This window comes from Colletes gigas, unplaced genomic scaffold, assembly GCF_013123115.1.
Source record: "Colletes gigas isolate AHSC1104 unplaced genomic scaffold, ASM1312311v1 Colletes_gigas_Sc00003, whole genome shotgun sequence".
Classification (NCBI taxonomy): Eukaryota; Metazoa; Arthropoda; class Insecta; order Hymenoptera; family Colletidae; genus Colletes; species Colletes gigas.
Genome location: NW_025106632.1, coordinates 2,977,919 through 2,993,900, shown reverse-complemented (window position 1 = coordinate 2,993,900; position 15,982 = coordinate 2,977,919). Strand labels below are relative to the sequence as shown.

The 15,982-nt window shown below is 39.3% G+C and overlaps 1 protein-coding gene across 2 annotated transcripts in view; it reads right to left on the bottom strand.

Moving 5' to 3' along the window:
• The window catches only part of LOC122404700 (tRNA dimethylallyltransferase), a 107,380-nt gene that overhangs the window by 72,804 nt on the left and 18,594 nt on the right, over positions 1-15,982 (bottom strand). For both annotated transcript variants that reach the window (XM_043408897.1, XM_043408896.1), the window contains exons 2-3: positions 7,121-7,261; positions 6,259-6,566 (exon numbers count right to left, since the gene is read on the bottom strand). In XM_043408897.1, the coding sequence (XP_043264832.1) occupies positions 6,259-6,566; positions 7,121-7,261 (449 nt within the window). The remainder of the gene's footprint in view (positions 1-6,258; positions 6,567-7,120; positions 7,262-15,982) is intronic.

Genomic DNA, 15,982 nt, shown 5'->3' with positions numbered 1-15,982 from the left:
ATTCGGATGTCGTACACGCATGTAAACGTTGAGAGCAATCTCGAGGCACCTGAAAACACGTCTTCGCGAGCGATTCCCCGGCGAAGAGTACGCTTTTTAAGTATTCCCATAAAAAGAGTCCCAGGAAGATTAAATCGGCGGATCGAGGGGCAACTGGTCCACCTTTGACCGAACACCGTATTTAAGTGCTTTCTCGCATTACGCAGAAAATGAGGTGGGGCCCCATCATGCGTGCACCGCCATCGATAATCTTCCAGCGAGATCCTCGGCGAGAACCAAGGTAATGTATTCGCCGGAGAAGCGAAGATAAGCCTGTCGAAGATCGATGCCCGGTCGTTTCTCGAATCGGAGAAATATGATATTTAATAATCGTCCCAGTCACCGTACCAGATCTCGTTACCGAACTGTGGAATTTGAATGAAGCCATTACGACAATGTTTATGGCCGAGATAAACATCGCGCGAAGCGTTGGAGGCCAATAAGTCAATCACGACACTTACACACGAAAATGTTTATATCTCGTAGAACGGTGGAGCTTTCCACCTATGTTTACCAAGGTTTTTTTACTCGGTCTGGTGCGTACTATCCACCATGTAAGTGATGAACATTTTTTTTTTTTTAAACATCCTGTATAATAATGGAGGAAGGAGTCCGAGCGTCCGGAAATTAAAACCCACTTCCCGATGGGCTGGATAAAATTGTACGCGTCGATGGCGAAATTACTTTTCTGGATGAAATTGAAACGTTGCAAACCTAAAAATTGTATCAGTTTCGTTAAATAATAAAAAAAAAAAATAAAATCGAAGGAATATTGCTCTTACGATATAAAACGTATTCGAATAAAAACATTAAATGACAATTATGTTCGATAGCATCTGCAATTATGTTAGCTCCGAGGCAGGTACCCGAAACGTGGCAATTTAACTTCGATTCACCGACAACTTCAAAATCGAATTTCGTCGAAGGAGCACACTTCGTCCAGATCATAAAAAGTAATGAATCGAAAGATGCGTATGATTACATAAGAGGTTAACGATGTAAGTCGCGTATAACCTGACCGAGCGTACACAGCATGGCAATGATTGGGAACAGAAATAAGATATGGAATGATATACTGCCTCGCATAATAATAGCCTAATAACTAAACTGTTGCAATAAACTTGAGGCACGCTTGTAAAACTTCCGATTTACGGAGACACGAGAAATTCTACCACGATGAATCACTATTTCGGTATTAATGTCTACGGTTAAGCTTCTCGAAAAGATCAATTTATAATGTGTATTAAGATTTAAGTTCGTTCGATGCTATAAAGATATAAAAAAAGAGCTATTACATTGCACCTTTCGTATAATTGTGATCTTCGTTTCTAAATATTTAATTGTAAGCTATAACATTTTTTCCCACGTCTATTGTACTGAATTTTGTTGAGCAAATAATAAAGATCTGTTCGAAGCGTTGCATCCAAGCATAATTGAAATTTTCGTGTATCTGAACACAATGGACGGAGTTTCTATTCAGTGAGAATCTTTTGCAAATCAGCAATCGGGGAAACGTTCTCCGAGGCCATCGGAAGATCTACGAGAACGCAATGTGTATCTTGGTCGAATACAATTTCTGTAAAGAAAGAAAAGTTCGACACCTGGTTCTTTGCTTGACCTAACTGAGCCCGATTCGAACACCCCATAGAGATCCGGATCTTTTCACGACGGAAAATGAAACGTTTCGGAAGGCCCTTACCACAGAAAAGGTTTAGCACCACCAGCTGCCGGCAGTGGCCATGTTGTGAAAGCGGAGCAGTTGTCCAAAAACGTACCTGCCCTAATTGGCCATTGTCGATTACTTCCGTGCGCTGGGAAGTGCTACTTGCGTCGCGATAAAAATCAAGAACCACCGTTACCGGATTTTCTGTTTATTCCAGGGACGAAAGATAACAGTTACCCTAAAAATATTCACGAAAAAAAAATCGCTAACAAAAAGTTACTCGAGTCAAAAATAATATTCGTAAGGTAAACTTTTCAAGAAACAACACACCTGAAACATTCCGCTCGTATTGTTTCGAGTATTGTAGAAATTTTCAGGAAAAAAATGTTGCAAATGTGTTGCTTTGAATTATGATCGTGCAAAACTTGTAAGTCCTTAGATCCCCTTAATTATTCTAAACTCCTAGCGGTACTGCTTCCACTTAGGATCATTCTATGTAGGTCATGGACTTTCTTACTTTCAGAAATCACTGTTAGGCAAAATGTAATCTGATTACTGCAATCGAGCCGGTGATTTATGACCGTGGTTATTGAGTAATCAATATTTACATGAAATTATATACAACACAAATAATTAAATCGATTAATTGATAATAAAGTGGATCGAAACGGTCAGTGAAAGCTTAAATTAATCTTTCGTGAAACGATTACAAATATTATTTATGATTACTGACTAATCGAAGCGACGATTAATTATAATCGTGTTTACTCTTATAATTGCAAAATAATCAATTGCTATACGCGTCTTGTGTTTAAATATTTGTCATTTTGTATGGAAAGTTCTAACTTCTTGAAAAAAAGTTTCTCTTCCTATTATAAATCTCTCGATATTTCGATAAAATAGAGTAATTCGTTGCCCCTAATTACGCACCGATTACAAACGTTTATTTATCCAGATGTCAAAATCTCTATTACGCGCTATTAAACGATATTACAGGATATTAGATAATGATTAGGGTCTTGGATGGGTGGATGGTCGGAAAGTGATGTTGTGAAAAGGCTACAAAAGAAATTTATGTACGACTCAGGTATAAAAGGAATACAGAGTGCGGAAGAGAAAGCAAAATTAAAAGATTTATCTAGAGGAGGTAGTAAAATATTAGACAAGGGAATGAAGAATTTAGAGAATTTAGAGAAAGGACATAAGAGGATATCGGACAGACGTATAACTAGAAAGTCAGTTTAAGGAAGAGGATGGAACGTAATAAGTTGTATTTTGATTAATCGAGCGTAATATAGACCAAAGCATCTCGGATAAATCGAGTTTGAGCAATTGAAACTGTATTTTGCGTACGAAATAATTTCTTCAAAGCACTGTAACATTTTAATAATTGAAAAACTAAAAGAATCATCGTCCAAAGCACACGATGTACGCTTCGACGTGTTATTTTTTTCACTGCGTCGCAATTGCATCGTTTAGATGAGAGGATGGCTCAAAGTGCGTAAAAAGTATTTGTAAAATGACTAATGAATGTACGAGACGCGTATTATTAATTTAACGGTGTAATCTATCGTGCCGCGCGTACGACGAAATATGACGAACGTTTTATTTTAGCATATTTAAAAACACACAAATAATAACAATAATACGCGAATATCTAATCTCGTAAAAAAATAACTGACGCTGTACACGATTGAAAAAGGAAGTAAGAAAAGATACGATTAGATACATATTAGTCAATATATGGAAGTGAATTATAAAACTAGCGCAAAAAATATTGTTCTCAAACTTATACAAAATAGAAGATTATCTGCGTTTACATTTGCAATATGCAATTATTCAGAAGATAATCGCTATCGCGGTTATATAACTCGTACAATGTTGAAAATGTAATATATTCGTAAATAAACAGTACAACCGTAGATAAAAAAAAAAAAGAAAAAATGAAAAAAATTGTAACCGAAACAAAATTATTTACGATTTATAACGTTTGTACGACGACGCGAAAAAAATTTGCGTGCAACAAATACGAGGTGCATGATTCGCCAATGCGTGAGACACCGATAGGGAAGTCCAACGCTGGTCAATTAACCTAATGCATTGTTTTTCTCAAAATTATAACGAACTAGGAGCATTTGCACGATAATCGCCGCGCTGAGAAACATTTGATACGTGATAATACTAATTACCTGTTATTTAATTAACACAGTTATAAATTGTCTATGTAGGTCATCGCATAAGTGTGTCTGAGAACGTCGGCAGCTGGAATGGTCTTACGCGTATCATTAAATTAAATAGTTCGATCAATTAAACGAGCAGGCTCTCTCGGACCATTTAACAGGAAAATGAGGATGCTTTTGATGGGATCTTTCGGCTAGAATTTATAAGCCGTGAGAGAGATTATGGTTTCGAGCAGCTGGGTACCCGCGAATACGCTTTTACACGATTATAATGTCACCGGAAGATAACGGAGAGAAGCAGGTGGATTTGCGTTAGGTTTATACGTACGTCGTGTCTCTCACACGCTCCGAAACACGTTAACCACCATAGAAGGTGAACAAAATTTAGTATTTTCTTCGATTAGATCGAATCCGTACAATTAGACACGATATCGAAAATTGCAATGCGAATAGATCGAATCTGGGAGTTAACTTAGCGGAAAACGTCTTTTTAATAACGCGTGGAATCGCGCCTGTATAAAATTTACCGTCTTAATTTGCTCTCCGCGCGGAATAGTCAATTAAAACGATTCGCGAACGATAATATTTGTGGAATTACCACGAATTCAGCGTCTCGTCTCGTCTCGTTTGTAAGATACGATCTACAAAAGTGAACCACCTGATCGTGAAAATAATTTCCGCACCTGCAACCAGTAGGAAACGTAATCAGCATAATTAATCACGCAATTTGCAACCGAGTATCTGACGCGGTCTCAACGAATCGCAGAATTACCGCGATCGGTCGTAACACCCGGTACACAGAACGAATAGTTAATGCCGTTTCGTTCGACTGCAAATTTCGCGAGCAACTACTGTATTTGCTTCGACGAAATATGTGCGTTATTGTGTGTTTTGTCGCCGGTTATTAAGAAGCTTCTATTGAATTTTCCCACTGGTAATTTCTATTCAAGTGCAGTGAATAATTTGGGTTTGTAAACAAGTTTTTTACACGCGAAACGCCATCTTTGTTACAATTTCTTGCAATCAACGTGTGACTTGTAAAAGAATTTTTTGCAAAATTGAATGAAAAGGAAGAAAACTAAATACAAAATAATTCTTGTGCCAATAAGAAGACAATATTGATTATTAAATATCTTGTTTTACCTTGATAGGGGAATATTTAATAAACAGGTAAATATTGGATTCAGAAAGTAAAAAATCGTCAGGGTTAAACTTGTTTCTCGAAGTTTCTGTTAATTACAAACTATAATTTATGGGCATTAAAAATCACTTTCGGTTCGAAGCAAACAAGGTAGGTGTTAAAAAGCCACTTGAAGTGTCCTTTTCGATGAAGACGTTTAAAACACTGCGACCTTGCGAATCTATTCGCGACTAAAAGTTTCGCGCAATTACCCAACGCGACAGAAGTCGCAATAGTAATTTGCATCCTCCGAAGACACAATTACCGTAATTTATTGCAAGAAATGGACGGACTCGTGCGTCGAGTCCGAGAAGAGAAACGCAGTGTCGACCGTATAAAAAGGATCGAGGAAACAAACACGAATATCCGTGTTTTCCATGGAATTCCCTAATTTATGAACACGAAGGGACCCTGTAGCTCAGATCGTTATCGCGTTGGATCGAAAGACCCGCCCGATCGAACGATTTCCATGTCGTAACCACAGATTTTTATTTACGATTTACTATTTCAGAAAATGTCGATTTGTCGAGCGATCAGATACCGCGCACGGAGAAGATTAGATTCTAAAAATGCCTCTTCGAGGCGATTAAATCGTGGCTCCGAGACAATTCGTGATACCTTATCGTACATGTTCGGACAAAAGTAATTTGTCAATTTCTGGAGCAACTACCGTAAATGTTACGACAAATTACACAAATAAGAAACTCAAGATTACGGTACCTGTACTCCTAACTCTAAAGAAATAAAAAGATTAATCGGCAGTTGCTACATCAAGCGTGAAACAAATTAAATCGAAAGACTTTCTGCGAAGTTCGCGTCAATGATATTCGTGACTTCGAAATTTCCATGCAATCCACGACTATAAATATTTATGTACGAAAATTATCATTCTATTTTTTCTCGAGACGACTCGTCCAATTATGCGCTTCCTGAACTTAATGATTAGGTAATCGTTAAACTTCGTGCAAGTGTATTAAAAATATTTTAAAAGGTATTCTACCTTACGTTTCGACTCGGAATAAAATTAATAAAAATCCGCAAATGATAGTTTGAAAATTGATTTTTACAAAGGAATTTAAATGCTGTACCGAAGGCTGAGAAAGAAAAAGTTAGTTTAAATTTGTATAAACCTAATAACTTCGTAGACACACCGTGTATAATAGAGCTAATTTCGATCGTGGGATTAGATCACTCACCGGATAATCTTTCTCTTGTTGTTCGGATGAAGCCTCCTAGCCATTTCCGGATCGACTTCGGACAGCTTCCTGAAAAGCTCCTCGTTGCTCTCCATCGTCGATCGATCCATTTCGAATTTCATCTTCTTCGAGGAGGAGATGTTCTGTTCGTCTTCGACCTGGGACGTCTCTTTCGTGCATAAGTTATCGGATCGAGGCACAGCTGGTTTCGGATCGGCGATCAAAACGTGCCAGAGGAGAGACTCGATGTAATAAGTGGTGCCACCGACAACGATCGGGAGCTTTTTCCTGGCCAGTAAATCGTCGATCTAAATAGATCAAAGAAGGAGCGTTCGAGGAGGGCTGAAGCTGAACATACGAACATGGACACACGATTGGTTTCAAAGACCGTGACTAATTTTCATTCTCATGGTCTCGATCGCTGAATCGTTCTGCTTCGTGCTAAGAATGATCTTTACGAAGCCCTCCAAAAGCAAATCGATCCCGTTTCAAGCTGAGCAACACTCGATAAACTTGAAACGTTCGAATCTGTGAATCACTCTACTTGTTCGAAAATTCTATTTGCGAAGATTCGCATGCTGGGATCGTTTTGCGTGCAATGTTGTTAACTGTTACACAATCAGGAAATTACTGAGTTAGTACACGTGGAATGTTACGCTTCTATCGATAATTTCCTCTGATATTTAGAATATTATCGTTGAAGCCTACACACTGGTCGTTTACGAGGAAATTACATTAAATATTTTCCACGCGTTTCTTTTCGCGGTTGACGGACAGAAACTGATTGAAAATAACTAATGTAATCTCCACGTTCTGTTTAGTGAACGATGTTAACGTAAGGGGTTAAAAGAGGAGAAATTACAATGGGTAGGGCCATGTCCCTGAACTGCAGTACGGAAAAATTAAGAATCAGGGGATCTACGATATCCAACATGTGATGCGGAGCCATTTCTTTCTCTTCTTTGGTGACTTTTGCTGTGACGATGTCGAGACCTTTGTACACCTGTAAATTGATAAAACGAAACACGTTAGTACATATTCTATTCAAATATTTCGCTATGGTACAATGATAGGGCTGTGAAAAATGTAAAATGCTAGAAAAACACACGATTTTATTGCATTTTCATTTCATTTTGCACTTTTTATCGTCTATGAAAATATCTTGATCGACTGGGCTACTAATTTTAAATTTCACAATATATTTCTTTTTATTTATGAGCCACACACTGTAAGCAGCTTAAAGTTGAATAAAAGCTTTTATCGTAGAACGAAATGTTTTACAACCAACAATAAATTGCTGTAGATCGCCTTATCGGTTGTTTATTATTCGAATAAAGCATTCCCCCGGCACAGAAATCAATTATTTTTATCGCGATTCGATTTCTGGTCTACCGTGCGTCGGTTCGTTGGAACGTGATAATCGTTTGACGGGGTTATTCAACTTCGAAATCGTATTCGTCCCACATGGTCCGCGGATCGAAGTAAATTAAGCGTCGCATTTCAGAACATCGAAATCGGTGATCGTATCTGAGCTCGGTTTCGTTCGCTGCGAAATGAAGTTCAAGATACGCTGACCGTAGAAAGTCGAATCAGGAAACGTCAAACCTCGCGTCGCGCTAGTTATCAACCGATACCGATTCTGTCAAGTATCCAAACATCAAGAACGTTGACGTTTTTCGAGACGTTTGACGTACCCGTTCAAAAAAAGCGAACCCTCGTGGAACAAAATTACGTAATTACGAGTAATCGTTAAAACAAGATAGAATTTTTCTCGAAAATTATGTATACAGAATTGCAACCTTTCTAGGAGATTTAAAACGTTAAGAAAATTGCAAGTATTTATTTCATTCCACGATTCCAAGCGTGAACAAATTATAGAAACTTGCAAAACCGAATTTTTCTTTCCTCTTGTATGGAAATTCGAACGAATTACTGGAGATATGAATATTCCTCTAACGTCATTTTCCCGAGCGTGTGGAATACTTGGTCGTCGCTCGGCGATCGAAGACGAGAAGCCTTATTGTCTGAAAATTATAATCTCGAAGGTGGATTGCGTGTATTGTACAGCGCGCGACAAACACGGTTACAATGTATTACGCGTAAGTCAGGCGAGGACGAAGTCTGCTTTTCAGTTCCCCGTTCCGAAGATGGCGATTTAAACGTACAGGTGCTCTAATCTCCCAATTAAATTCATATCTTCTGATGGTCGCCGCGAAAATTTTTCCAAACTCTGACGCAGAAGTATATCGTTCCGCGAGTTGCACGTCATCCTAAACCAAAGATCAACGTCTGACGAGTTCGTCGTCCGCGATGAAATAATTTAATGGGACGAAAATGATCGGATAATCGAGCACAATCACGACCAAGAACTGGATTACCTTGACTTCGTTAATGATTTCGGAGTTTTCCCGCATTCCTCGAGGCAACCATTGCTCGTACACGCAATTGGCAATTCCCTGCGTTCCGTGACGGTCATAATTTGCGTTTCACCGATGGAAGAAGCGACGTTGTAAATTAAGAAACGGGGGAAAATAGGAGGAATACGATCCACTAAACCATGGCACCTTTTTTGCGTTAAAAGGAATATTTTCTTTAAAATTACCACAACTTTCGTAACGAGACTGCAGTTTTTCTCTAACAAGGACACTAGTAACATTCTAAGATGATGCAACGAACGGAATTTATTGGATTACAGATCGAAATAGTTAATAGTTGATTAATTATGGGAGCAAGTTTAGAAACGTTTCAATAGAGAACGTTCTTTAACGGGTGGTCTCAATATTCTTGCACTGTAAAAATTTTGTACTTTATATCCTCGATGGTCCGTTAAGTTACGCTATCACTGCAGGAACAAACAGGTTTTCGACGTTACAGTTTGCACCGGGGCAACTTGAATGACCACGTCTTCAACCTTCATTAACCTTTTTTATCGACGTCTTACTGCACGACTCGCTTTAGTATCTCTTAAAGCAAGAACGCGAGCGGAAGTTCCATTCGAACATTACGCGCGCCAACGTCGAAAAGAAATGAAAAAAAAAAAAGGAAGACTGATAAAATTCTATAAAGCACGTTATTTATTCTATGTAAAATGTTGACTCATCGAAAGGATGTAAATTACTTTGCAATATTAAAAAGCGTCTTCGAGATTCTCAGCGACGTCCCAAAACGTCTTCAAAAATAAGAACCGCGACCGAGCAAACGTTCCTGCCGGAAGTTTCTTTATACTTAGATGCCCGGGCCGAAAGCGTGATGATAAAACAAACGGAGAAAGAAAGTAGAGGAGCCCGAGGAACACGTGGACTAAGTATCAGCAAAGTCCAAGGAGAGAAATCGAGCGCTACTTTTTATTAACGAAATTAGTAGCCACCATTGATTCCGGGACCGATGCTGTCTCGTTTGAACAAGATACAACCCGATTACTTAATTACACTGTTAAAGTGGACACTGTTGTGTGTTGGAAACATTTATTTTTAAACCGTAACCATTTCGTTCGTGGTTTAAATTTACCAGGATTCTGCGAACATCGAAAGAAGTAATTACCATCGTCGATTCTTACGTAACGCGACGAGAACGAGACGTGGAAGATGTATGATTAATTAACGGCGTAATGACCGTGACGTCAAAATCCACGACGCCCGAAACGCCATTCGTCTTTTCCACGCTCGTCATTTTCTGGGCAATTCGTCAACCGAGGAATCCCGCGGGACATTCGCGAAGAATTCGCGGCATAGTCGCCTCAGACAGACCCCGTTCAGCCTAGAAATATACTAGAGAAGAGAACGAGACTTTAGTGTGATCGTTTCCTTAGATCGAAGGACGAAAGAGTTCAGCAAATCGCGAGAATCATTAGGAGAACGTTTCGAAATTTGACAGAGATCAAGCGCGTACAAAGTCCTGTAAGATCGTAATTGAAAACGTAAATACCTCTCTGAACTATTGATTTTATCGAAAAAATATCAACTTTAATACCTTGCAAAGTACCTTGATTTTTTGAGAAAGGTTGTTTCGATATTTCACACCGCGTAAACCAGCGACTAATAGCAATGCGTGAAAACGTAAGTTACCGGCGAACAGATGGATTTTCCTCGTACGGCGAACATTATTCACGAACATTCTTCGTGGCTAATAGCTGGAGACCGGGGGTAAGTTGATACAGAGAAATTTTTACGACACTGGTGCACATAACTCCCAACAGGACGAAACGTAAGAAGGTGCTCGAAGCTTTCAATATGATAGGATGCACGAGTGCAAAGGTTGGTATTAGCGAACGTTATTTTATTATTTCGAGTTTACGCGACGTGTTTATGCACGTGTTATTCAAGCGTACGTGAGATTCTGTACGAAACATCACACTCTGAATTCCAAGAAAAATAACAGTTTATTTTTCCGTTCGTTCCAATCTGTAATAGATATTTCCCCCAGATCGCGAGACTGATTAATGCGTGGAAATTGCTATGGGTGGATTGTTAATCATGGTCAACGAACTACCGACTACCGATTTCAGAGAAAAATCACGAGGATTCAACCAGTTTGCGAAGGATAAGAAGAGAGGGGTTGAAAGTCCGATGACTCGATGCAAATCCTCGCGTACCGTTAAGTGCAGTGCACCAAAGTTATTGGTACATCATGCGTGTTCGATCACAGAAGCGAAACGTCCCTTGACTCTCGTCTAACCATGATTACTGATCGACAGAAATAAAAAAAAAAAACGGGAATAAAACGATTTTTCCACAATAAAAAAAAAATATATGAAAGGTCGATCGACTAGTCGCGAACGAAAATAACGTACAGCTGTTGCATTTCGCGAGGAAAAAGCGAAATTAACGTTCTGAAAGTTTGTAAAGCGACGCGGATTATTATTCATGAGCAGCACATCCGGATCGTGCGCATTATATTCGCTAATTTGCATTATCTTTTGAAGACACGCGTCAATGGAACCGCGTACGTTGCCAATTCGAACCTAGAACTCGCCAACTTACGATTACAGCGTCATTGAAAACGATTTTTGTTCGATATTTCTTGTCCTCAAACTCTAAAAGCGCCAATAAAATAATTGCTGAGCATGCTAGAAGGAATAGACGAGTCTCTAAAGGCATAAATCAATTTTTTAACATTTTGAGAAACGTATAAAACGTGATACTTTGTGTGTAAAACAGACACGTGAAAGCAAACTCGATGCTCCCTTTTTCGGAAACTTGTACACGGGGTAATTAGCTGTAAGACCGGGAACTGGATTTTTCATAAAAAAACGAAGTCGAAAGTGAAGAATAAAAAATAATCTCGATTCTGGTTTTACTATCAATCTCTCTGTAACCACTCAGTTTTGAATGCACTATTTAACTCTTATTAGTTTCTATAATATAATAAATGAAAGGGACGAATTAAAATAAATTGGCGTTAAACAGTTGGGAAGGAAAGAAGAATCCTTTATAAGGGTTGCGTGCTACTATTCGAAGTTTGATCGTGAAGGGTCAATAAATCAGCAAAGGAAAGGGTCCACGTTGAATACGTAATCAGTAGAAAACGCAGAGGCACACATAGCAGCACGTCGATGGACTTCAATTGTGGCGGCATTAGAATTATTTAGTCGCGGCGAGGACCGAAGTCGTTCGTTCATGTGGGTCACGAAATATTCAGGACATCCTAAAGGATGTGCTTGGTAGGATGTTGCGATATCATTCGCAAGTTCCTAGAAGGACTGGGTCAAACGCGACACCGTTACCCCTCTGGTAATTTTAATATTCATCAAAGACCACCAACCCGACATCAAAGAAGCCTCCCGGTTGCTTAGATACCCTTTCTAGGCAACGACAAATTCCGAAAGTTCGTTTCCAATTGAAAGGAATTTTGATGAGAGATCTCTCTGCTTGTTACTCGCCACAAATTACCTTATTAGCTGATCGACCTTTACCCAATCGATGGGAAACAAAGGTAGATGAAAATAGGAAACGTCCAAGACGCCTGCCCGGACGCGTTTCTCTTTAACTAATTAAAATAATTTCAAATGTACGAACACACATCACCTGGACAAGGTCTGGGTCAGGTAAAATTCAAAGCATTTTCTAAAGATTTCAAAGACCTTTGATTTAGTAATTGCAACTACACTATCATTTTATAGTAACTGCGTTGTTTGTAGTATCGTATACAAAGAAATATTCCCAAATGTTGAAACTAGAACGCGTCCCAGAATCAAACGAGCATCATTTTTCATATCTCTCGAGGCACGAATGAAAAGTATAAGTCGTTTTACGTGCATTTCGCGCGGAACAAAAGACAAACGTCCCCTGCATGTACACAAAGTTTTAAGCGACGTTCAGAACGGTCAAACAACCCAAGTGCACTTAAGGGGCCTTCCGAGTCCACCCAAAGTGCCGTAAAAACTTTCAAAGATGCGGTATCTCTTTGTCGGATCATTTTTTAAGGTAGTTACTGTCAACAAACTGGAGTCACTCTCGGTTAGAATTGAGCAAACACCGACAACAATAAATCACACGAGCGTACGAACGCTGTTCTCCGGTGAATTATCGGACAACATAGTCAGGGGTTGTTAAAATAAACGGCAATAAATTTCGAAATAACAACAATATATCGCTCCGCGAGCACGGTATAGGTTGGTGATTTCCAAACTTTTTTAAATGCTCGATCAGCCTACGAAGTTTCATTTAAATACTTAATAACAAGCTGTTAAAGTATTTGCATTTTCTGGTATAGTGGAATCGTTGGTTCGTTAAGATTGAAATGGAAAATAAATAACGTAAGGGAATGATTTTCTTAGCACCTAGATTCAAGTTTCTAGAATTCGGCTATTTTTCTACCTCGGACTACATATAGGGTGGGGCATTTAAAAGGCAGGTTACCTGAAATACCTGGATAACTCGTTTACTCTGGGAGATAGAAAAGAATGTTTGAGACAGAGGTTGTTTGATTTCGTGGGGAACGTAGGCCATGGACATTTTTTTTAGTCCGAGATAGAAGTGCTAAGAACATTTCAAGCTTTTCGTTCCTTTTCCCCCGAGCGGAACAACGTGTTCTTTTATTCGCCCTCTAACAGAAGTTTGTAAATAAAGGATCCACCGTATTTACGAAAAATAACAGCGTCGATCCGAGTTCGAGACATTTTCAATATCTCCGGAAGAGGAAGATTTTATTTTTAGTTCTTAAAAATGTTAGAAAAACGATCACCGAAGTAAAATAATCGTGAAGAACGTTACTGAATTATTGGCTATTTTCAAATATTAATAACTATACAAATACAGGAAGTAAAAACTGTTCAAAAGTATAGTATATACCTATATATAAAATTATATACCTATATATAAAAATTGCTAATAATCGAAGAGTGTTTCGGAGAATGGTTAAGGTAGAAGGTAGTGTGGCATAAAATCTCTCAACTTTCGACGAAGCACAGTTTGTGAACATTTTTATGTGGGGCTTCTCGGGTCAAATACCCCACCGTGGACCGTTCGAATACCTATCGCGAAAGGTAAAAGCAACGCGGCAGATTAATCTACGGTATGACAACGAAGAACAAGCCCGATCTTGTAGGAAGCAGATCGAGACCCTTGAAGTATTCCGCCGCGGTCGTATAGCTTTAGGGTACCTGCGCGAAAACTGGTCCAGGGAGGAGGAATGGCGCATACAAACGATCTCGTCTCCACTCTCTCCTCGAGGCGGTCCGTACAATCGCCTTCCTCTCCTTGTTCCATCCTGGCCCACCATTATCCTCCCTCTTCCTTTCACCGATCACCTGTCCCCCTTCGCCCACTCGAACGGAATCATATCCCCGCGTGCCGGGCATTAGACTTTCTCACGTCATCCTTTTGTCAAGTTTTTTAAAAAACCGGTCCTCTCGCGGATCATCCGTGAATACGCAAAACGCGTAACTTACCAGTAAACGATCCAACCATTGCGAAACACTGAACGTCTGGGTATACGACTCGTAAACAATTCACCTGCGCACTGTTTTCGACGTAGAGGACCGTCAGGGTACGCGAAACGATCGAGACTGCGATCGATCGCTGCTCGTGTTTACCCTCTGTTGTGTTGACTCGATTATTGCGCGAGAGCAGCGTTCGCTACACGATGTCGAATGAAGGACATAGTCGTTGAACGAGAGTAGAGACTCTTAAGACCATCGTTGTGGTGGTGGGGATGCGCGTGGACCTAGTTCTCGTTGAATCGAGATACCTTGATTACTATGCCAAAGCCTCAATTTTCTGTAATAATCGAGGAAACAGCTTTACAGCGTCACTTTGACTAGAAAGTTAATTTACGAATACCTGAACAACCAAGAAATTATTTCGTTTTCGATCAAATGTATGGAACAGAGGGTCAAGAACACTTTTGCTATTTTTAATAAGGAGAAGGCCGATTACACGAGGCGTAGTCTGAACGGAAAGTTTTCTTTCGTTTCTTGGCAGACGGTCCCCGGCAGAAGTGATTAATCGAGAGCAGCGAGAGAACGATCGGGAATCCGCGAAAGAAAGTCGCGATAAATTGCAACGTAATGAGAATGTTACAAGCAACAAGACGAAGAAACCATTCCATAAGTCACCGTTTCTCAAACTTGGATCGACTCTGCCTCCATAAAAGCGAACTAAATTATTAATTGAGTAGAACATAGCCAACACACTTGCGGTTTAAAACCGTTTATTCGATTTAAATGACTTCATTTACCGTTAATTCGCTCTACCTTCGTGTTATTCGCGAAAGCTATGGGCAAAAATAAACACGAAACGAATAACACTACCGTTAGGAGGAATTTAAAATTCGGAATAGAATACTCTAAAGGGATATTAAATATCGCATAGATTATGCTATAAAACTATTTATAGTTTGCGCGAGCTATTCGGTACGCCAATTTTTCTCGAATAAAGCGAATCGCATGCAAATTGATGCACAAAGATAAAACTATAACAGCGGAAAGAAATATCTTGCACTTCGAAACGTTGAATCTATTATGCAGACGCCTATGAATAACTTAAAGCGTTGTAACAGTGTAGCAAGCATAATTCTTGTTCGAAATTAACGCTAAAATACTCTCTTCATCTTCTATTTTTGGTACAAACTGATAAAACGTTATCACGCGAAACGATTTAAATAGTTATTTTTAAAAATGTTAGGCGTTAAGCGTAGAAAAGCGTAGACAAGGTGAACGTGCTTTCGATAGGGGGGAAAAAAAGGGTATTTTAGAAACTGCAAAGCCGACGTAATGACTAGAGGAGCGGAGGGTTGCCAAAGGTGCTGTTCAAAGTTTCAAAGCGTCAAAGCCTGGGGATTCTAAGACACCTAAGTTTCTAGGCCCTAAATTATTGGATTCTCCAAGTGTCAAAACTTCCAAGTTCCCGAATTCTGCGGTTCTATAAACTTTGTATCTTACGAGCCACCATTATGCGAAACAAGCAAGGACTCTTCGTTGCTTGGATCTCATACTTTCTAAAAGATAAGAGATTCAAACATCGAGAGGAACCACGAAAGCAGCGAAAGCATAGGTGGAAACATAACGACGCGAAGATATCCAGAAATTTTCGTCCATCGACGGATCCCCAGTGCTAATTAAAAACTTTTTATAACGTAATAACGTCGAATTAAGATTACTTAATGTTCCATTAACTCGTGCTTGAATCCGTTTCGGTGTAATTTATTCCGTTTGTCGAGCATTTCTCTGTCTACTTAGAATTCCACGATAACAGCGTAATGGGTAATAATGAAAATCATTTGAATG